Source organism: Suncus etruscus, chromosome 4 (genome assembly GCF_024139225.1).
Source record: "Suncus etruscus isolate mSunEtr1 chromosome 4, mSunEtr1.pri.cur, whole genome shotgun sequence".
Taxonomy (NCBI): domain Eukaryota; kingdom Metazoa; phylum Chordata; class Mammalia; order Eulipotyphla; family Soricidae; genus Suncus; species Suncus etruscus.
Window position 1 is genome coordinate 7863688 of NC_064851.1, and position 23235 is coordinate 7886922.

Sequence of the window (23235 nt, forward strand, 5' to 3'; positions counted from 1 at the left end):
CAAAATGGGAAAGGGTGGGAGAGGAAAGGGTGGGTAGTGGAGGGAAGAGAAGTGGGAAGGTAATAAGTGGAGAGAGGAGGGAAGGGATGGGAAAGGCTAGGAAGTGGTGGAAAGAGTGGGAAGTGGAAAAGTGAAGGAAAAGAAAGGAAAGAGATGTGAAGGGACGGAAGGGGTGGGTGGAAGGTTTGGAAAGGGGAGGAAGGGGTGGGAAAGAAATGGGTGAGAAGTGGAAAGAAGGGGTGGGAGGGGTGCAAAAGGGTGGGAAGGGGTGGGAAGTAGAGGAAAGGCTTAAAAGGGGCAAGAAAAGGGGAAAGTGTGGGAAGAGGAGGGAAGAGAAGAAAAGGGAAAGAGTAGGAAAAAAAAGAAATGGAAGGGGTGGGTGGAAGTTTTGGAAAGGGAAGGAAAGGGGTGGAAAAGGATGGGAAGGGGGAAGTGGAGGGAATGTGTTGGAAGGGATAGAAAAAGGTGGGAAGTGGAGGGAAAAGAAGGAGAAGAAAGGGAAGAGGTGGGAAGGAATGGAAAGAGGTGGGATGGAAGGTTTGGGAAAGGGTGGGAAGGGATGAGAAGGATATAGAAGGGGTGGGGGATGTTGGGAAAGAAAAAGGTGAAATGGGGAGGGAAGAGAAGGGGAAGGTAATGGGTGGGAAGGGGAGGGAAGGTGTTGGAAGGGATGAAAAGGTGTGGGAGATGGTTTGGGAAGGGTGGGAAGGGGCTGGGAGGGAATTGACTGGAAAGGAATAGGAGGGATGGAAAAGGGTGGGAAAGGAAAGGGTGGGAAGGGCTGGGAAGTGGAGGGAAGAGAAGGGAAAGAATGAAAAGGGGTGGGAAGGGAAGGGACAGGAAGGGAATGAAAGGGGGAAAGGAAAAGGTGGGGGAAGGAGGGAAGGGGAAAGGAAAGGAGGGAATGGAAGGGAAAGTGTATGAAAATGGGTGAGAAGGTAAGGGGTGGAAAAGAGTATGAAGGAAAAGGTGGGAAGGGGAGGAAAAGGCTGGGAAGGTGTAGGAAGGAAAGGTGGAAGGAAATGGGTGAGAAGGAGAGAAGGGTGAGAAGGGGTGTGAAAGGGTGGGAAGAAGTGGGAAGTGAAGGAAATGGGGTGGAAGTGTGGGAAAGGATGGGAAGGGATGGGAAATGAAGAAAGGAAATGGGTAGAAGGGGTGAGAAAGGGTGGGAAGGGGAGGGGAGGGTAGAGAATGGAGGAGATAGGAAGGGAAAGGAAGCTTGGTGGGTAGGGGTCTAAATGGGTGGTGTGGGAAGGGGTGGGAAGGAGAGGAAAGGGATGGGAAGAGGAGGAAAGGGATGGGAAGGGGAAGGAAGGAAAGGGCGGGCAGGGACAGAAGGGAAAATTGGAAAAGGAAAAGGGTGAGGATGGGAGAGGACAGAAGAGAGGAGGGGAAAAAAGAAAAGTGTAGTAGAGGAGAGGGAAGTAGTAGAGGAGAGAAGGGAGAAAAGGAGGAGAGTGGAAGGGAGGAAACACTTGAGAAATGACGCAGATACTATCCCTAGCCCTTGTCCTAGTCCCAACTCCTGTGTGAGGCACCTTGAAACCAAACCCAGCTTAAGACCAGCTCAAATGTGTGTCTCAGGGGCTCCCCCAATCCTTTTCGGGGTCCCTGGCTCAGACTTCTTTTCTGTTTTTGCTGTTTGTTTGTTCTTTTGGTGGTCTTGGGATTGAATCCAGGGCCTCACATCTGCTAGCCAAAGGCTTTCCTGAACCACAATCTCCCTCCTTGCTTGAAAATATTTTGTTTTGGTTTTTGGGTCACACCGTGTGATGCTCAGAGGTTACTCCTGGCTATGTGCTCAGAAATTGCTCCTGGTTTGGGAGACCATATGGGACGCCAGGGGATCGAACCACGATCCCTCCTGGGTCAGCCGCGTGCAAGGAAAATGCCTTACTGCTTGCGCCACCGCTCTGGCCCTTGCTTGAAAATGTTGAGCCTTGGGCCAGAGCATCAGCATAGGAGTAATTCCTGCGCACAGAAAGGGGAGTCACTCCCCTAAGCACCACTGGGTGTGGCCTGAAAACCAAACAAAAAAGTTGACCCACATTCTGACCAATTCTGAGTTTTGTTCTCCTGTGGATTCTCCCTCCTTCACTCGGACTCTCCACCCTCATCCCTACCCCATCCTGTTGTTCCTGGGCCTCTGTACCCCTTTCACCCAGTCTCTGGCTCCCAGTTCCTCCCTGACCTTTTTTTTTTTTTTCCAAACCAAGTAGGTTCACATTAGCTTCCGGCTGAGCTTCTTTCAGTTCCCCAAATGCCCCGCACTGCCCCTCACACTCTGCTTCTGGGCCTCTAGGCTCTGCCCTCACATGTCCAGCCAGTCTCCCAGCCAAGGCTGTGTGGCCTGTAAGCATCTGTAAGTTGTCTGCCTCTGTGAGCATCAGGGTTGGCACCAGAACCCAGACACTGCTGCTCCCCTCCAGTGTGTCTCAGTGTCCCTGACAGAGCCCAGTTTTTTGTTTTGTTTTGTTTTGTTTTGTTTTGGTTTTTGGGCCACACCCAGCAGTGCTCAGGGATTACTCCTGGCTATCAGCTCAGAAATAGCTCCTGGCAGGCACGGGGGACCATATGGGACACCGGGATTCAAACCAACCACCTTAGTTCCTGGATCCGCTACTTGCAAGGCAAACGCCGCTGTGCTAATCTCTTCGGCCCAGGCCTTTACTTCTTTTTTTTTTTTTTTTTTTTTGGTTTTTGGGCCACACCCTGTGACGCTCAGGGATTACTCCTGGCTATGCGCTCAGAAGTTGCTCCTGGCTTCTTTGGGGGACCATATGGGAAGCCGGGGGATCGAACCGCGGTCCGTCCTGGTTAGCGCAGGCAAGGCAGGCACCTTACCTCCAGCTCCACCGCCCGGCCCCTTCAGGCTTTACTTCTGACTGTGTTGAGGAATCACTCCTGGCAGTTCTATGGAGACCATATGGGATGACAAGGATCGAACCCAATCAGCATCAGGCAAGTAAACACCCTCCCTGCTGTGCTGGCACTCAGTCTCATGGACCCCTTTTGTTTCGTTTTGTTTTGTTTTTTGGGGGGCACACCACTCAGGGGTTACACCTGGCTATGTGCTCAGAAATCGCCCCTGGCTTGGGGGGACCATATGGAACTCAGGGGGATTGAACTGCAGTCCGTCCTAGGACCTTACCTCTCCAGCCCCTCATAGATCCCTTTTATTTTCTGGGCTCTCTCTAGATTTTAGCAGTCCTAGCCCACAAGAGGTACCCAATCCATTTAAAAATGTTAATAGGCAGAAAAAATGAAAATCCCAGAACTGATGATTGGATAAAGAAAGTGTGATATCTACACACAATGGAATATTACATTGGCTAAAAGAACAGGCTAAGGTCGTTCAGTTTGCACAAAAACAAATGAACTAGGCCCTGAGCAAGTACTTGTGCCAGTAGGAAGGGCGTTTTTTGTTTTGTTTGTTTTTGTTTGTTTGTTTTTTTGTTTTTTTTGGTCACACCCATGCAGCGCTCAGGGGTTCCTCCTGGTACAATGCTCATTAGCTCATTAATCACTCTTGGCAGGCTCTAGGGACCATGTGCGATGCCGGGATTGAAACACAGTCCTTCTGCTTGCAAGGCAAATGCCCTACCTCCATGCTATTTCTCCAGCCCCAATTGATTTTAGGGGCCACACCTGGTGAGTGCCTCTCAGGGCTTACAACTAACTTCACTCAGAAATCACTCCTGGGGGGCCGGGTGGTGGCGCTAAAGGTAAGGTGCCTGCCTTGCCTGCGCTAGCCTTGGACGGACCGAGGTTATCCCCCGGTGTCCCATATGGTCCCCCAAGCCAGGAGCAACTTCTGAGCACATAGCCAGGAGTAACCCCTGAGCATTACTGGGTTTGGCCCAAAAACCAAAAAAAAAAAAAAAAGAAATTTAGGGACTGGAATGATAGCACAGTGGTAGGGCATTGCCTTGAAGGTGATGGACCTGGGTTGAATCCCAGGCATTACATATGGTCCCTCGAGCCTGCTAGGAGTGATTTCTGAGCTCAGAGCCAGGAGTAACCCCTAATTGCCACCAGGTGTGGCCCAAAAAAACAAGAAAAAATAATTCAGGGGCGGAGAGATAGCACAGTGGCAGGGCATTTGCCTTGCAAGTAGCCCACCTAGGACCAACAGTGGTTTGAATCCCTGCATCCCATATGGTCCCCCAAGCCTGCCAGGAGTGATTTCTGAGCATAGAGCCAGGAGTAACCCGAGTGCCACAGGGTCTGACGCAAAAAAATTTTTTTGTTTGGGGCCCGGAGAGATAGCACAGCGGCGTTTGGCCTTGCAAGCAGCCATCCTGGACAAAGGTGGTTAGTTCAAATCCCAGGTGTGTCCCATATATGGTCCCCAGTGCCTGCAGAGAGCTATTTCTGAGCAGACAGCCAGGAGTAACCCCTGAGCACCTCGGGTGTGGCCCAAAAACAAACAAAAAATTTTTGTTTGTAGGACCAGAGCGAGGTAGCACATGTGATAATGTGTTTGTCTTGCACGAGACCAACACAAGATGGACTGGGGTGTCGAATCGAATCCCGCCATCCCACTATGTTCCACCCGAGCCCTGCCAGGGGTGATTTCTGAGTGCAGAGCCAGGAGTAACCCCCGAGCTGGGCGCCCACCAGGTGTATGACCCAAAAACCAAAACCAAAATAAGCCAAAAACAATACAAAAACTAAAGCAAAAAAAAAAAAAAAATGGCCAGAACCATTGCACAGAGGGCAGGGGTACTTCCAGTGCATGCAGTTGATGTGGGGTTCTATCCCACCACCAACCTATCCAATCCTCTGAAACTTCTAGGAATGACACCTGAGCACAGAGTCAGGAGTAAGCCCTGAGCACGGCCAGGTGTGTCCTCCAAAACAAGCAGCAAAGCCAACAAAAAACTTTGACTAGAGAGATCGGTACAGCTGGTAAAGCAACTTACTTGACTTGCATCTCTCTCGTTCCGGGTTAGCTCCCCAACATCTCACATCACCCCTAAAATACTGCCCGGACTGATTCCTGAGTGCAGAGCCAGGTGGGGACCCCAGAGCACTGCCAGTGTGGCCCCCAAGCCCAAAATAATAAACAAAGTGTTGGTTTGTTTGTTTTTAGGTCACACCCAGGGATTATTCCTGGCTCTGCCCTGAGATCAGTCCTGGCAGGGCTCAGGGGACCATATGAGGTGTCAAGTTCAAATCTGCACTGGTCACATGCAAGGCAAGCATCTTTGCTGCCAAAGCTTTTTAAGTCTATGGGATACGATCTTTTCATTTATTTTTTGTTATTTAGGGTAGGGGTTAAGGCACACTGGCTGTGCTTGGAATTTACTCTTGGCTCTGTGCTCTGATCACTTTGGGCAGTGCTCAGGGGGAATCTATGGGGTGCCATAGAATGAACTAAGCTCAGCTGAGTGGAAGGCAAGCACCTTTCCTGCTGTACTATCTGTATGGCTCCTAAAATAGGTCTTTAGAAATAATCTTGGGCCTGGAGAGATAGCACAGCGGTGTTTGCCTTGCAAGCAGCGGATCCAGGACCAAAGGTGGTTGGTTCAAATCCCGGTGTCCCACATGGTCCCCCGTGCCTGCCAGGAGCTGTTTCTGAGCAGACAGCCAGGAGTAACCCCTGAGCACCTCCGGGTGTGGCCCAAAAACAAAAACAAAAACAAAAAAAAGAAGTAGAAATAATCTGCGTTGAGGTTAGCATCTTAGAGCAGTGAGGAAGGTACTTGCCTTCCAGCATACAACTCAGGTTCAATCCCAGCATCTCATATGATTCCTGGAGTGATTCTGGTCTGCAAGCTAGGAATAATCCCCTGAGGACCACACCCCAGTGTGAACCCAAAACAAACAAAAAGATCTGCATCCATCCTGTTCCTTGGTAAAGATACAAGTTATTTAAAAAGTTCTTTTTCATTTGTTTGTTTGTTTTTGTTTTTTTTGGGCCACACCTGGTAGCTCTTAGGGGTTACTCCTGGCTCTGAGCTCAGAAATTGCTCCTGGTTGGTTCTGGGGACCCTGTGGGATGCCGGGGATCGAACCTGGGTTGGCTGATGCAAAGCAAACTCCCTACCGCTGTGCTATCCTTTAATAACTTCATTAGTCGGGCCCGGAGAGATAGCACAGCGGCGTTTGCCTTGCAAGCAGCCGATCCAGGACCAAAGGTGGTTGGTTCGAATCCCGGTGTCCCATATGGTCCCCCATGCCTGCCAGGAGCTATTTCTGAGCAGACAGCCAGGAGTAACCCCTGAGCAACGCTGGTGTGGCCCAAAAACTAAAAAAAAAAAAAACAAAAAACAAAAAAACTTCATTAGTCATGAGGTTTGCAATCTCTTGCTGTGTGTGTGTGTGTGTGTGTGTGTGTGAGAGAGAGAGAGAGAGAGAGAGAGTGAGAGTGAGAGAGAGAAAGAGTGAGTGAGAGTGAGAGAGAGAGAGTGAGAGAGAGAGAAGAGAGAGAGAGAGAGAGGAGGAGAGAGAGAGAGAGAGAGAGAGGCAGGCCCACACCCAGTGGACAAACAGGGGGTTACTCTTGGCTCTGCAGGAATTACCCCTGGTGGAGCTCAGGGACCAAATGGATGTTGGGGATCATAGCAGATCAGCTGTGTGAAAGATAGACTCCTTACCTGCTATGTTATCACTCTGTCCCTCAATCTTTACTCACCTGAACTGTCCTGGGACTCCTCATCTTACAGCACTGGCAATATCTACCTGCAGGAAAAATTCCTTAGAAATGAACCCAGGGCCATGGTGCATGAAATGTGCCAGCCCTGATCTCAGTACCAGTTCTGCCATCTCCACACCCCTCTGCACGTGTGTGACTGCACTGACTCCACTAGCTGGCAGGCCAGGGATGGCTCTCATCTGCGGCCCATCTGATAGTGACACGGTGCCATCACATCTTCCATCTTTCCGAAGGGAGAGTTGACACCTTATCTCAGGTTGACAATCTCTGTGCTGGCTTAAAGGACTTGTGAAGGACACTGGAGAGATAGATAGTACAGCAGGGAGGGTGTTTACCTGAAGCACAGCCAACTGGGGTTCAATCTCCGTCAACACTGATGATCCCCTGAGTCCTTCCAAGAGTGATGACTGAGTGCAGAGCCAAGAGTAACCCCTGTGCACCGCTGGTGTGGCCACTCACACCATGAGCTGGGTATAGTCCCCAAAGCAAGCAATCAATCTACCCTTCCCTCATCTCCCCTGCAAAAATATCGCAACAAAAAACACTTGGACTGGCTTTTCGTGACAAAAGGAATTCCAGTGTAATGTTAAGGGAGAAATACCAATTAAAATTCACATGACAATGTCACATTCTTCAGAGTGCTGCAAATGAAGCAGTCGATGATGCCAATATAATGCATGAAGTACCTGCAGGCAATATGCTAACCCAGTGAACTGCCCAGAAAGAGTGAACATGTGAAAGCTCCATTGCCTATAAACTCCACACCAGGGGGATGACTGGCCTCTGTGCATCAGCAGTTACGTAATCAAGTGATCAGAGCAGAACTGTTTCTAATAGAACAAAAAAGAAAAATGAAAAAAAAAAAAGTCCACTCCAGAGGGAAAATATAAAACAAGAGAATGAGCAGATCCCAGCTTCATGCAGCAACAGTGGTTCCATTGCTTACATCGCTGAGTTGGGGGCTGGAGCACCTAGCACACATGGGGGAGGGCACTTGCCTTGCACACAGCCTACCTGGGTTCTATCCTCGGCATCCCACGGGGTCCTCTGAGCCCACCAGGAGTAATTCTTAAGCACAGATGAGGAATAGCCACGAGCACTACAGGGAGTGCTTTTCTGCCCCTACATGCTGACTTTAAGTGGATGGAGAGATAGAATCTTGGGTAGGGTAACTTGCCTTGTATGTGGCCGATCCAAGTTTGATTTTTGGGTCACATACCCGGCAGCGCTCAGGGAATATTTCCTGGCTCTATGCTCAGAAATCGCTCCTGCAGCTCAGGGGACCATATGGGATCCCGAGTACAGCCACCGACCTTCTGCATGGAAGGCAAACGTCTTACCTCCATGCTATCTCTCCAGCCCCTGATCCAGAGTTTGATGATCTGCATCCCAAATGGTCCCAAGCACTGCTAGGAGTAATTCCCTGAATACAGAGCCAGGAGTAGTCCTTGAGGCATTGCTGGTGAGGCCCCCAAAAGTTAAAAACAACAAAAAATGCTGAGTTAACCAAGCAAGTCATGAAACAATATCATTTGCTTTATTCATTATCATTAATTATTATTCATTTTTAATTTGGGTTTTTGGGACACATCCGAACCTGACGGTGCTCAGAAAGGTGTACTACTGGCTCTGTGCTTAGAAATCACTCCTGGGCTGGTCGATGGAACCTATGGAATCTTTGGATATCAAACCCAGTTCAGTCCCAGGTTGGCCACGAGCAAAGGCAAACACCCTACTCATTGTGTGCTATTACTCTAGCCCTTATTATTATTATTATTACTATTATTATTATTATTGTTAATGTTTGGTTTTGGTTCACAACTTGGCATTGTTCAAAGTTTACTCTTGGCTTGGGGGACCATATAGGGTTCCAGGGATTAAATCTGGGTCAACCTTATACAAGAAAAATGCCCTTTCCTCTGTCACCTCGTCTTTGTTGTCACCACTGTCTTTGTTGCTGTTTTTAGGGTTTTGGGCCACATCTGGAGGCTCTCGGGTTATTCCTGGCTCTGAGCTCAGAAATTACTACTGGTTAGTTCCAAGGACCATATGGGATGCAGGAATCAAACCTCAGTCAGCTGCATGCAAGGCAAATGCCTCCCCACTGTGCTCTGACTCCAGCCTCACTCTTGCCTGATTCTCTTTAGGAAAAGGCCACACGTGGGTGAAGCTTATCTCTACTGGCAGTGTTAGTGTGTGTACATGTGAGGACTAACTGGACCAGGGAGACAACAGAGGGACAGACCCATGGAACAGCATGAAAAGTTTTATTGAAACCAGCTAACCTGGGGCTGAGCCCCACCAGGAGTGATTTCCTGACCACAGAGCCAGGGGATTCAGCCCTGAGTACAGTTGGGGTGTGGCTCCAAAATAAAAACAAACAAAAGTAAGTCACTGGGGTGGGGCAACCAGCTAGTGGAGAGGTAAACTGTTTAAGTGGGGGCGGAGCGGGGGAGGAGAGATGGGTTCAGGGGTGTACATTCATGATTGCCTGTTTGCAGGCCCAGGTTTCATCCTCAACCGGGAACCTAGCAAGTACCAGACCAGTCCACAGCACTGCCACCATCAAACAAACAAGCCAAATGTTTGAAAGCTTTAAAGCCATCTGAGCAACTTACTGGGAGGTCTACAGCAATTCTGCTGCAAGCAAGATGAATAACTGAAACCTCTATCACCTCCCATCTCTGTGGCCCAGACATTTGCATGTTATTATTATTATTATTATTATCATTAATTTTTTGTTTTGTTTTTGATCACTACCGGGCAGCGCTCAGGGGTTACCCCTGGTTCTGAGAGCTCAGAAATCGCCCCTGGCGGGGCTTGGGGGACCTTATGGGGATGCTGGGATTCGAACCACCATCTGTTCTAGATTGGCTGTGGTGCAAGGCAAATGTCCTGCCTCTCTGCTATCTCTCTGGCTCTTATTATTTTTTTAAATTAAGTTTTTGATTTAGGGTTACTTTTGGCAGTGCTCAGGAGTTTCCTCTTGTGTCTGCCTAGGAATCACTCCTATCAGTGTTTCTTGGGAGGCCATATGGATGCTGGGATTGATACCGGTTTGGTGGGTGCAAGAAAAATACTCCATACACACTGTAAATTTCCATTTAAAATTTTACTTTTTGGGGGTTTTGGTCCACACCTGTATTGCTCAGGAGTTACACCTGGCTCTGTATTTAGATATTGTTCCTGGCAGTCTTGGGGTACCATATGGGGAAGCTGCGGTTTGAATCCGGGGTCAGCTGTGCTATAGATCCAGCCCCTGAATTTTGTTTGTTTGTTTGTTTTTGTTTTTGGGTCACACACCGGGAGCACTCAGGGTTTCCTCCTGACTCTAACGCTCAGAAATCACTCCTGGCAGGCTCGGGAGACAGACCATATGGATGCCGGGATTCGAAACCATCATTCTTTCTGCATACAAGGCAAATGCTTGTACCTCCATGCTATCTCTCCGGCCCCAGGAATTTTTGTTGTTGTTGTTGGTTTTGGGGCCACACCCAGCAGTGCTTAGGGGTTTACTCCTGGCTGTCTGCTCAGAAATAGCACCTGGCAGGCACAGGGGACACCGGGATTTGAACCAACCACCTTAGGTCCTGGATCGGCTACTTGCAAGGCAAACGCCACTGTGCTATCTCTCCGGGCCCCCCTGAAATATATATATATATATATATTTTTTTTTTTGTTTTTTTGTTTTTGGGCCACACCCGGTAACGCTCAGGGGTTACTCCTGGCTATGCGCTCAGAAGTTGCTCCTGGCTTGGGGGGACCATATGGGACACCGGGGGATCGAACCGCGGTCCGTCCAAGGCTAGCGCAGGCAAGGCAGGCACCTTACCTTTAGCGCCACCGCCCGGCCCCTGAAATATATTTTTATGAAAAAAATTTTTAATTGAATCACCAGGGGCCAGAGTGATAGCACAGCCATAAGGCATTTACCTTGCATGCAGCCGACCAGGATGCACAGTGGTTCAAAACCTGGCATCCCGGGCCCGGAGAGATAGCACAGCGGCATTTGCCTTGCAAGCAGCCGATCCAGGACCAAAGGTGGTTGGTTCGAATCCCGGTGTCCCATATGGTCCCCCGTGCCTGCCAGGAGCTATTTCTGAGCAGACAGCCAGGAGTAACCCCTGAGCAATGCCGGGTGTGGCCCAAAAAAAACCAAAAAAAAAAAAAAAAAAAAAAAAAACCTGGCATCCCATATGGTCCCCGTGTCTGCCAGGAGCAACTTCTGAGCACAAAGCCAGGAGTAATGCCTGAATGCTGCCGGATTAAACCCAAAAAACCAAAATAAAACAAAAAAAGAATCTCCATAAGATACAGTTTAAAAAGTTGTTGTGATCAAGTTTCAGTTATACAATGTCCAGCACTTTTTACCAGTGCACATTTCCCACAATCAATGTCCTCAGTTTCCCTTTCTGCCCTCCCCTCTGCAGCCAACACTTTTCTTCTCTCCCTTTTCCTCCCCTTTAGATGCTGTAGTTTGCAATATTGTTAACTGAACATTATTATCATTATCACTATTATTTTGGTTTTTGGGTCACACCCGGCAGCACTTGGGGTTACTCCTGGCTCTATACTCAGAAATCACTCCTGGCAGGCTCAGGGGACCATATGGGATGCCGGGATTCAAACCACCGACCTTGCGCACGAAAGGGAAAAGCCTTAGCTCCATGCTATCTCCCCGGCCCCTAACTGAACATTATTGCTAATTATCTTGCAAATCACCTTACCTCCTTTTAACACCCACTTCTTGTCCAGAGTGATCATTTCCAACTCTCTTTGTCATGGTCCCTTCTCTGCCATAACTGTACTTTCCGTCATTTGTGGCAAGCTTCCTACCATGAACTGGTCTTCCTGGCCCTCTCGTCTCTATTGTTTTTGGGTATTATTACCATACTTCTTTTTGTGTGTGTGTGTGTGTGTGTGTGTGTGTGTGTACATATATATAAAGTTATACACATATATTCATATACATACATATATATGTATATACATATATACATATATGTATATACCTACATATATATATATATACACAACACACACATATATAGAATATGTGCTGCCGAAGCGAGCACCACACACATATATATAACAGAAATGAATGTGAATGTCCTATGTGCTGATCCTGTTTTGATCCCTGTGTGGTCCCTGAGCACCTCCAGGAGTGACCCCTGGATACTACTAAGAATGGTCCTTGGGGCCAGAGCTGTGGTGCAAGTGGTAGGGCGTTTGCCTTGCATGCACTAATCTAGGATGAACTGTGGTTTGATCTCCCAGCATCCTATATGGTCCCCCAAGACAGGAACGATTTCTGAGCACATAGCCAGGAATAACACCAAAAAGAAAAAAAAATGGTCCTGCCCACAAAAAAATAGTCTTATTTGTGATTGTTTCTGCTAGATTGGGTTAGTTTTCTACTGATAAACAAGAAGTTACACAAATTCAGTGTCTGAAAAGAAAAAGCATGTTACTTCAAATTCCTCTTGGTTATCAGTTCAGATTTCATTTAACTGGATCATTGCCCAGGGTCTCCCATGGCTGCTTGCGACGAAGCTGTTTACTGAGATGCATTTTCCTTCCTTCCTTCCTTCCTTCCTTCCTTCCTTCCTTCCTTCCTTCCTTCCTTCCTTCCTTCCTTCCTTCCTTCCTTCCTCCCTCCCTCCCTTCCTCCCTCCCTCTCTTCCTCCCTCCCTTGCTTCCTTACTTCCTCCCTCCCTCCTTCCTTCCTCCCCCTTCCTTCCCTCCCCCCTTCCTTCCTCCCTCCTCCCTTCCTTCCTTCCTCCCTCCTTCCTTCCCTCCCTCCTTCCCTTCCTCCCTCTTTCCTTCCTCCCTTCCTTCCTTCCTCACATCCTCCCTTCCTTCCTTCCTCCCTCCCTTCCTCCTTTCTTTCTTCCTCCCCTCCCTCCCTCCCCTCCCTCCCCTCCCTCCCTCCCTCCCTCCTTCCCTCCCTTCCTCCCTCCTTCCTTCCTTCCTTCCTTCCTTCCTTCCTTCCTTCCTTCCTTCCTTCCTTCCTTCCTTCCTTCCTTCCTTCCTTCCTTCTTCCTCTCTCCTCCTCCCTCCCTCCCTCCCTCCCTCTGTTCCTCCCATATCCAGCAGTGCTCAGGGCTTACTCTGGCTGTATTCAGTGTTCAGGGATCACTCCTAGTGGTGCTCAAGGGACCATAAGCCATTTGAGGGATTGACCAGGGCTGGCTATGTGTAGAGCAAATGCTTTACTCTGCACCAATCTTTTCAGATCTTGGCTGTGTGACTTGATGTGGAAGAATCTGCCTCCAAGCTCCTCTGATAGTCGGCAAGATTCATCTCCTAGCATTACAAGACAGAGGATGGGAGTACCGGACATGCTGAATTTTATTGCTCTAGGCTGGCAGCCTCCCATGCAATTTCCTAGTGCTCATTGCACTTGCTTGCCATGTGCTCTGTTCCTCAACCAGCCTATGAACATCCAGATGCTACTGCTGAGAGCCGGGGAGTGACAGTTTATGTCCTTCCCCCATTCTATTGGTTGTAAGTAAGTGACAGATTGGGTCATCTAAATAAGGACAGCCTGGGATCATGGAGGTGTGGACACCAAGGGGTGGAAATTATGGGGTGGGAGTGTTGCCTTTAGTTTGTTGACCACAAAACTTTACTGTTTGGGAGTGGGTTTTATTTTGTTGTTGTGTCATTATTTAAAACAAAAAAAATTTTTTTTTGCAATTGTTCTAGGATTTGAAGAAATGAACCATCTGCTTGCACATGAGGTGCCCAATAGATTTTGGATCAATGAATAAATGGCTTCATGAGTCTTCTACGAGGGGCCAAAATAGGGAGGGCATTTACCTTGTGCCTGGTCGACATTTGTTTAGTTCCTAGCACCCCACCTAGTCCACCAAGCCAGCTAGGAGTGATTCCAGAGTGTAGAGCTGAGACTAAGCCCTCAGCACAGTCAAAATCTAAACATAAAAAGCCTCACAAGTCCCCTACTAGATTTTCACTGTAGTGGACAGTGACTTTGTCGGGCCTGTGTGGTGTCTTTCTCGTACCTAGAAAGTTGGGCTGAGCCAAAGCACAGGACTAAAAATGGAGATTCAAGGGTGGAGGAGAAGAGGAATGTGGACTTGCCTGGAAAATTCTTTTACTATGATATACACCGAGCTGAGCACAAAAATGGGTGCAAAGACTAAATCTGCAGAAGCTGGCTGGTGAGGGACTTAGGGAGACACACCGGAAAGTCCTGGGGAAGGAGCCTTTGGATGGTTAGTTGGTTGGTTTTGGAGCCATACCTGGGAGAGCTCAGGGGTTACTCCTGGCTCTGCATTCAGAAATCGCTACTGGCAGGCCCGGGGGATCACGTGGGCTGCTGGGGATTGAACCTGGGTTGGTTCTGGGCCTGCTGCATGCAAGGTAAATGCCCTACCTGCTGTGTTATCGCTCTGGCCAGTGGGTCTTCAATGGATAAGGCACTTATGAGAGGTTCTAGGAACTGCTCAGGTACGCTCCTTGCATTCGATGCTAGGGACAAAGCTGGAAAAGCCCGCTGCTGCTGCCCAGCCTCCTTCAAGGCAGGCTCGGATTAACACTGAGAGCCAATAGTTTGTCACATAGCAACAATAGTAAAGCATGAGCGAGTGCCAGTGGAGGGAGGTCCATTCGCCTGCTGCAGAACAGAGCTATTTTCAGATCCTTTAGGTAGTCACAGTCTGATAGGCTTCACTTTGGGGCAACACTTAGCACAGACAAGTGTTAGAGTAAGTACAAAGCACTGAAAACACTATTTGTATATATCTCTTTCCCCTGTCTTTGAGGACACCCTTTTAGCATACAAAGGACTGAGGTTTAAGTCTTAGCATTTCTTGTTTTGAAGCCAATGAGATTTTTCAATCTTAACATTCTTGGCTGATCCCCCCCCCCCCAACTATATTTTGGGGACCACACCCAGCAGTGCTCACAGTTGACTCCTGGTTCTGCTCTCAGGAATCACTTCTGGTGTGCTGTGAGACTTGTGGGATGCTGGGGATTGAATTTAGGTCAGGAATGTGCAAGGCCAGAGTCCTCCCCTGTACCCATGGCTTTGGTCCCCTTCTCTTCCTCCTTGTTCCCACAATCTAGAGGCCTCCTCTGTGATAATCAGTTCGTATGAAAAATTGAGTTGGTTAGTCATCGAAACTTCAAGGTTGGGGCCACAGACTTAGCACAGCAGGGTAAGGAGATTGCCTTGTAGAAGAAGACCTGGGTTCTATCCCTGGCATCCCACATGGTCCCCTGAGCCTGCCAGAAGTAATTTCTGAGCACAGAGCCAGGAGTAACTCCTGAGTGCTGCCAGGTGTGGCCTCCAAAACACTAAAAGGTTAAAAAAAAAACAAACCCACACTTCAAGGTCATAGAAGAACATGTTGAAGGGTGTTGGATGATTCTGGTAGAAATGTTCTTTTTATTTTGGGGGGGTCACACCCAGCTGCGCTCAGGGGTTACTCCTCGCTCTGAGCTCAGAAATCACTCTAGGCACACTCGGGGGACCTTATGAGATGCTGGGATTCGAACCACTGTCCTTCTGTATGCAAGGCAAATGCCCTACCTCCATGCTATCTCTCTGGCTCGTTTAGAAATGTTCTGTAGGAGATTTCAGTGCAGTGGCCCAAGCTTGGCTGCCTGTTTCCAGGCACTTTCTAAGCACCTTTAGTGCAGTGATCTCATCTCCCTTCTCCTAGCAACTCTTTGGCCTGTTAGAAAGACTAGAAACAGTTCTGGAGCATGCAGCGTTTACTGCAGCCCATCAGGGTGATAAGCACTGTCCATAAACATGCTTTATCCTCACAACAGGTTGGGGATTTCATCAAGAAGCCCAATTATACACGATGATCCTGCCCAGTCCCACAGCTGCTGAGGTTTAGGCAGGACTGAGAGTCAGCCACTGTGACTTCAGTGTCTTTGCTTTGCGTGTGTGTGTGTGTGTGTGTGTGTGTGTGTGTGTGTGTGTGTGTGTGTGTGTGTTGGGTCACACCCGGCAGTGCTCAGGGGTTATTCCTGGCTCATGCTCAGAAATTGCTCCAGGCAGGCACGGGGGACCATATGGGAAGCCGGGATTTAAACCGATGACCTCCTGCATGAAAAGCAAATGCCTTACCTCCATGCTATCTCTCCAGCCCCGCTTTGCTTTTTCTTTAAGTTTCTAGGAATCCTACCCCAGGGCTTCCAGCCTCCATGAGGCCTCTACCCCCAAGCTTCATCTCAGCAGACACTCTTGTTCTCTGGCCTGAACAGTCTCTACTCTTCTTTGTTGGGGGTAGGGAGCCTGTTGGGTCACTCCCAGTGGTCTGGGCTGCTTGGAGCTCTGCCCAGGGACTAAGCAGTGATGGTGATTGGGCAAGAGTGGATCCAGGGAAAGCATCACCTTACTCCTTGAACTTTCTCGGACACCACCCCACCCCCGCTTTCATCTGTTCCTCTTCCACTTTCCTCCAATATTTTATTCTTCTGGTTTTTGGGCTACATCCAGCAGCACTTGGGTTGTTTTTGTTTTTGTTTTTGGATCACACCGGCAGTGCTCAAGAGTTACTCCTGGCTCTATGCTCAGAAATCGCCCCTGGCAGGTACAGGGGACCATATGAGATGCCGGGATTCGAACCACCATCCTTCTGCATGAAAGGCAAATGCCTTACCTCCATGCTATCTCTCTGGTTATTCTTAGCTACTCACTCAGAAATCACTCCTAGCAGGCTCTGGGGAACATATGGGATGCCGGGGATTGAACCCGAGTTGGTTGCGTGCAAGGCAAATGATCTACCCACTGTGCTATCACTCCATCCCTTCCTCCAATTAGGATGCCAGCCTTTAATAATTTGAGGACACACTGGGCTGTGCCCTGGCTTATTCCTAAGGGAGCTCTGAGTATCCAGGGAAGGAACCCAGGTCAGAATGTGGAAGGCAAGTGCTCTCCCTGCTCTATCTCTTCAGCCCCACAGTTGATGCCACTTAATATACAAAGTATGCACATGGCTTGGTTACTTATAATCTACACTGATTCCATTCTGCCTTTTTTTTGGGGGGGGGGGGTTTGAGCCACACCCGGTGACACTCAGGGATTACATCTGGCTATCCACTCAGAAATCGCTCCTGGCTTGGGGGACCATATGAGACACCGGGGGATCGAACCGTGGTCTGTCCTAAGCTAGCACAGGCAAGGCCTTACTGCTTGCATCACCACTCCAGCCCCTTCGTTCTGCTTTTTTTTTTTTTTTTTTTGTTTTTGGGCCACACCCGGCAGTGCTCAGGGGTTACTCCTGGCTGTCTGCTCAGAAATAGCTCCTGGCAGGCACGGGGGACCATATGGACACCGGGATTCTAATCAACCACCTTAAGTCCTGGATCTGCTGCTTGCAAGGCAAACACCGCTGTGCTATCTCTCCGGGCCCTCGTTCTTCTTTTTTTAGGGAACCCTTTGATAATGCCTTTTTTTGGGGGGGGCCACACCTAGCATCATTCAGGGTTACTCTTGGCTCCGCATTTTGGAATTTTACCTGGTAGTGCTCAGAGGACTGTTTGGGATGTCAAGGCTTGAACCTGGGTAAGTAGCATGCAAAGCAAGTGCCCTCCCCACTGTGCTATAGTCCTGAGGTTTTTTTTGTTTGTTTGTTTTTGTTTTTTTTTTGGTCACACCTGGAGGTGCTCATGGCAGACACGGGGGACTATATAGGATGCTGGGATTGGAACCACGGTCTGTCCTGGATCTGCTGTGTGCAAGGCAAAGGTCCTACTGCTGCGCTATCTCTCCAGTCCCTAGTCCTGATATCTTGATTGTGTTTGTATGATCCAGCCACTGTCAGGGTAGTCAACTTCTTCCAGGCCAGGGTCCTGGGTTGTCCAAGCCCGAGAAATGAACCCAACAGAAGTCCATAGGGGAATTCCCTCTGGGTAGGCCTTGGTCCTTGACTTCACTAAGTAGTTTTCTCAAGGTGTTCCTCGGTTCTTTGGTTTCTTGTACCCTTGTCTCACAATATTTTTGGCCAGATCTATTCAACATGCCATATTCAAGCTGCCTGTGCTACAGAATTAGTCATTCTTTCCCCAAACTCAGAAACTTTCAGAATTCAGGTGGGCAAGCTCCGAGTAAGTTTCCAGTAGTTGTCCATATTTATTTCCTCTTTTCTGTCAGTGTGGGTAACTTCAAAAAAATTAATGGGTTTGGAGTGATAGTATAGAAGGGAGGGCAATTGTGTTGGGTTTGATCCTCAACAACCCATATGGTCCCCCAAGACTGCCAGGAGTGAATCCTGAGTGCAGAGCCAGGAGTAACCTCTGCTTGCTGCTGTGTGTGGGCCTCCTCCAAAAGAAAAAAAAAAAAAATCACTGAATCAAAGATAAGGCTAATTTTTTTTTTTTTCCTGAGTGGGAGGGCAGGCAGGCACACACCTGGCAGTGTTCAGGACTTAGTCGTTGCTCAAAGCTCAGGGATCACTCCTGACTATACTCTCTGCCCCAGCCACTGTACAGCTTGCTTACCCATAAAGGCTGATTTTAACTTTAGGCTGCCTGTTGAGTTAATCCTGTAGTACTGTAACAACACTAACATAAGGAGTTTATTTTATTTTCTTTAATTTGCTTACTTTGCTGCCAGTTTGGGCGATTTCCTCCTCTGTTGACTACTTGAGTTTCTTTATTGAGATATATACATAAAACCACGTAGAGTATTTATTTTCATCATTCATGAAAACGAATTAACAGGGGACAGGAGAGATAGCACAGCGGTAGAGTGTTTGCCTTGCACGCTGCTGATCAGCTTAAACATGGTCTTTGATTAAAGGACTCCACTGGAGGTAGGTGAAAAGAAATTCAACCTAATGATCTCAGGCCCCAGACCTGCTCAGAGTAAACTGAAGGTTTTTTTTTTTAATTTTTTTTTTTGTTTGTTTTGTTTTGTTTTGGGTCACACCCGGCATCGCTCAGGGGTTACTCCTGGCTCTATGCTCAGAAATCGCTCCTGGCAGGCTCGGGGGACCATATGGGATGCCAGGGTTTGAACCTATGACCTTCTGCATGAAAGACAAACGCCCTACCTCCATGCTATTTCTCCGGCCCCAAACTGAACGTTCTTTGGGTGACAAGGACCCCTTCCCGGTCCAGGGGTGCATGAACAAGGGAGTGGGGGGGGTAAAGAGATTCAAAATTCATTTATTTGGGGCCGGGAAGGTGGCGCTAGAGATAAGGTGTCTGCCTTGTAAGCGCTAGCCAAGGAAAGGACCGCGGTTCGATCCCCCGGCGTCCCATATGGTCCCCCCAAGCCAGGGGCAATTTCTGAGCACTTAGCCAGGAGTAACCCCTGAGCGTCAAACGGGTGTGGCCCAAAAACAAAAAAAAAATGCATTTATTTAAGAAGAGTCCTAAAATATCTTTCCTGGAGTTGGAGCAACAGATTAAGCACAGCAGGTAGGGCGTTTGTTTGCCTGGTCCACAGCTGACCCGAGTTGGATTCCCAGCATCCCACAGGGGTTGATGAGAATGACAATCTCTGGAGCACAGAGCCAGGAGTAGCACCTGGGAGCCTCCCTCAAAACCCACCCCCCAAAAATAAAATAAACCTTTCCACCCGCTGTGATTGCTTTCAGGCGATCGAAAGAACAGATGCTTAGGGTGGAAGTAAGAGACGAGGGCTCGACGAGTAATGTGGGTGATCTGGGGGAAAAGTGAACCTTTCCCTGGGGAGGGGAAAGCCATGGGGGTGGAGGTGGAGATGCACCTCCAGGTCTGCGACGGAGGAAGGGGGGACCCCCTGGGCCTGGAAGGAAGCTAGGCAAGGGTCCCTGCCTGCGCCTTGGCCTGCCCAAGCGTCGATCCAGGGCTCCATCATCAGTCCCCCCCAAGTTCCCATCAAACGCTTCCCGGACGCAGAGCCCCAGCAGCCCTGACACCTTTCCTCCGCCTCTTTAATATCCTCCGACAGAAAACAGCTCCCGGGTTGCCGGGTTGGGGGGGGGGAGGGGGCGGTACGTGAGGAGGGAGAAAAAAAAAATCCTCCCCTTTAAAAGGGAGCCACCGGGGGACGGACGCAACGCCGGGCGGGGCGGAGGGGAGGGGTGGGGTGGGGTGGGGTGGAGGAGTTTGCGGAAGCGCCAAGCGCGTTGAGGAGGGAGGCCTGCCCGGGGCGGATCCCGTGATGAGCGCTAGGCCACGCCCCTAATTGACATTCCTCCAATGCAGGAGCCGCTCAAGCTCAGATCCCGCCCCCTTTCCCAGAAGGCCCACCCACGCCCCTCCTCCCCGTACCCACCCCTCCCCTCCCTTGGCTCATTTCCGGCCGCCGCCGCCGCCGCTACCGCTTTAGCCTGTGAGGAGAGAGAGAGAGGATTCGGAGAGCGAGCGAGCGAGCGAGCGAGAGAAACAACAGCCGCCATCTTGTTTGTGCGCTCGGCCCGGGGGGGAGCGAGAGCGAGAGCGAAAGAGGGAGCCGGAGTGCGGAAGGAAGGAAGGAAGGAAAGAAAGAAGGAAGGAAGGAAGAGGCCGCTGCGGGCTGCGCCGCCCGGCAGGCAGGCAGGCAGGCTGGCAGGCAGGGTCCGAGCGAGACGAGTGACCCGGGAAGCGAGCGAGCGAGCGAGCCGGCGAAACCTCAGCTTCAGCCTCTTTTTTCCTTCCCGCGCCTCGTACACACAGACCGCCCCGAAGCGGCGCGGACCGGCTCCGTCCGGTTTGGCCCGGCTGGGCCCGGGCGGGGGAGCTCCCGGCTATATAAAGCCCGCGCGTCCCGCCGTCGAGCAGACGGAGCGCTGAGTGCTCAGCGCTCCCGAAAGGGGGGGCCGGCCGCCGCCGCCGCCACCGCCCCCCCGCGTTTAATCGAGCCCGGCTTGACTTCCCCGTCCCCGTTTTGATTAACCTCCGAGCCGTGAGGCGCTCCCCAGCCCGGCCCCCTCGCTCGCCCGGCGGCTCTCGCGCGATGTGAGGCGGCGGGGAGCTCCGGGCTTCTGGGCCTCGACTAGAGGGGGCCGCACGGTGCGGCTACGGCGCCGTTGTTGGGGGGAAAGCAGACTTGGGGGCGCAGGCCCGGGCTGGGCCCACTGTGAGGCGGAGGAGGAGGAGGAGGAAGAGGAGGGCAGGAGGCGGGCGGGGACCCCGCGTCGGCGCCTCAGCCTCCGCCTCCCGTCTCCCCCCCCCCTCGCCGCCGCCCGCCTCCTGGCGGCGATGCGAAGGAGGAGGAGGACAGCGCCGAGGAGGAAGAGGCTGATGGCGGCTGAGGCGGCGGCGGTGCGGCTCCGAGAGACGGCGGCGGCTGGGCAGCGGCGGCCGCGGCCCGCGGGGGCCCGGGGACTGCGCGCCTGAGCGGCCGCGCCATCTCGGCCAAGCTCGCTCGGGGCTCGCCCGCCCGCCCGCCCGGGGTTCGGTTCGCTCGCTCGCTCGCTCGCTCGCTGGGCCGCCCGCTCACTCGCTCGCTCGGCGTAGCTCGCTCGCGTAGTTGAGCCGCGCTTAGCTGCTCGCCTGCCTGCCGGCGTCGGGGCCAGCTCATCGCGCCGCGCCGCGCCGCGCCGCGCCGCGCCGCGCCTCGCCTCGGCCGGCCAGCCAGCCCCGGCCCGGCTTCGGCTTCGGCCTCGGCCTCGGCCTCGGCGGGCCCGGCGGCGGCGGCAGCGGGCCACAGTCTGTCTTAGAGAGAGAGAGAGAGAGGGCGCTCACTCGCTCGCTCGCTCCGACTTCCCTTCGCGTCTCCTCTCCTCTCGGGGGTTTCGCCCGCCCCCCTCTTCCAGCACACCCCCTTTTTTTTTCTCTCCGAGAAGAAGAGATTTTTTTTTTTTTGCTTTTTTGATTTTTCACCCCCCCCCAAAAAAAAAAACACGACGAGTGGCCGACGACGACTCGCCTTCTCCTCCTCTGCTCGCCCGCTCGGCCGCCCGCGTCTTCGGGGAAGAATTAAAAATGGCCGAGAACGTGGTGGAACCCGGGCCGCCCTCGGCCAAGCGGCCTAAACTCTCCTCCCCGGCCCTGTCGGCGTCGGCCAGCGACGGCACAGGTGAGCGAGGGAGGGAGGGAGGGAAGGAGTCAGCCTGCGACGGGCTGCGGGGGGCGTCCCCTCGACACCCCCACCCGCCCGCCCGCCCGTCCAGGCCAGGCTCGGGAGAGGCCCGCCCGCCTCGCCGTCCCCGTCCCCGTCCCCTCGCCGGGCCGCTCCTCCGAGCCCCCGGGGTGCCTCTCCAAGGGGGCTTGGAAGGGGCCTCGCCCGAGCCGACCGACCCACCGTCCCCGCTTCCCGGCGCCCCGCTGCCGGGCCCATTCCCTTGCAACACCGCTCTTGTCATCATCTCGCCGTGTTCTGGAATTGGGAGCTCTCGAGCGAGCCGGCGCCGGAGCCACGGGCGCTCTCTCTCATTGTTGCTCCAGCTCCATGCAGGCACTTTGCTCCGCAGGGCTGGGGATGGGAGCTGCCCGCCGGTGCACGCACGAGTGGGGACGGAAGGGATTGCGCCGCGAGTCCTGCCTGAGTGTGTGGTGTCTGTGTGTGTTTATACTTCTCTTTGGGGTGGTCGTCCTCGTCGCCGCTGACAAACGGGGAAGGGCGAACCCTTTCTCCTTCCTTGATCGCACTTGAGGGTTTTTTTTTGTTTTTGTTTTTACTTTTCACTCCTTTCCGAGGTTTCTCTCCTTGGCCAAGCTTTCTTCAGGTAAAGGTCTTCTAGAGATGTGGGGATATACGTGTGTGTGTGTGTGTGTGTGTGTGTGTGTGTGTGTGTGTGTGTGTGTGTGTGTGTATTCTCCGTGTGCGATTCAGGATTTCACATTTCGTATCAAACCTGGAATCTGGTTTGCATTCATTTTCCTACCATCACTAGTTTGTTTTTTTTTTTTTTTCTTCCTTTTTTTTTTTTTTTCTCCCTCCCCTTATTTGTTTTAAGAATCGATATGGAGCGCAGTTCATTTTCCAATCTCGCATCTCCGGTTTGAAACCGAAATGCCTGAAAACTCTGGGTTTTTAGGTCCACAGAGCGGAGGCTTCCTCTCTGCCCCCCTCCCCGTGTGTGATCACTTGCCCTATTGGGATGGAGAACAATAAAACGATTTTTTGTGGGGGGCTACGTACCTGGAAATCGAGATTCAAGGGTCGAAGAGTCCCAGCCATTGAACTGCGGAGGGATGATACGAAAGATTAAAATATCCACGAAGATTTGTGGGCTTTTTTTCTGTTTGTTTTTTTTGCCCCTTTACGCATTGAGCATTTCGGAGTTTAAGGCTGCTTTAGGAAAGCTCTTGAGTTGCGGACGAGGCTTTCCTTCTTTCTGGCCAGGACATTCAAGGACCCTCATCTTCATCCTCCTCTTCTTCGGGGCAGTTCCCTAGTGCCATGCTGGTGGCCACCCCTTTTTTGCCGGGGTGGTTTGAGCTGCCGGGATAATGAAGAGGAAGAATGGGTGGCCATCTGACAGTCCCCAAGATGCTGCTCCCCCTTACTACGTGATGGCACGGAGCATCTCTTGAACTCCCTCCATCTGCCAGTGAGAGTGCATAATGGACTTGGGGCTCCTTTGAGTTTGTGGGGAACTTCACTTCGGGAGCTCCTTTCAAAGCAGGCTGCGCTTCAGAGAGGCCCAACTTGTCAGAGGCGACCAGAAGCGATCTTC

The 23235-nt window shown here is 51.2% G+C and overlaps 1 protein-coding gene across 2 annotated transcripts in view; it reads left to right on the plus strand.

Annotated features, from left to right (window-relative positions):
- The first annotated feature begins 21527 nt into the window (after window positions 1-21527).
- The window catches only part of EP300 (E1A binding protein p300), an 85280-nt gene continuing 83572 nt past the window's right edge, over window positions 21528-23235 (plus strand). For both annotated transcript variants that reach the window (XM_049771527.1, XM_049771528.1), the window contains exon 1: window positions 21528-21632. In XM_049771527.1, coding sequence (XP_049627484.1) covers window positions 21539-21632 — 94 coding nt within the window. In that variant the 5' untranslated portion in view covers window positions 21528-21538. The remainder of the gene's footprint in view (window positions 21633-23235) is intronic.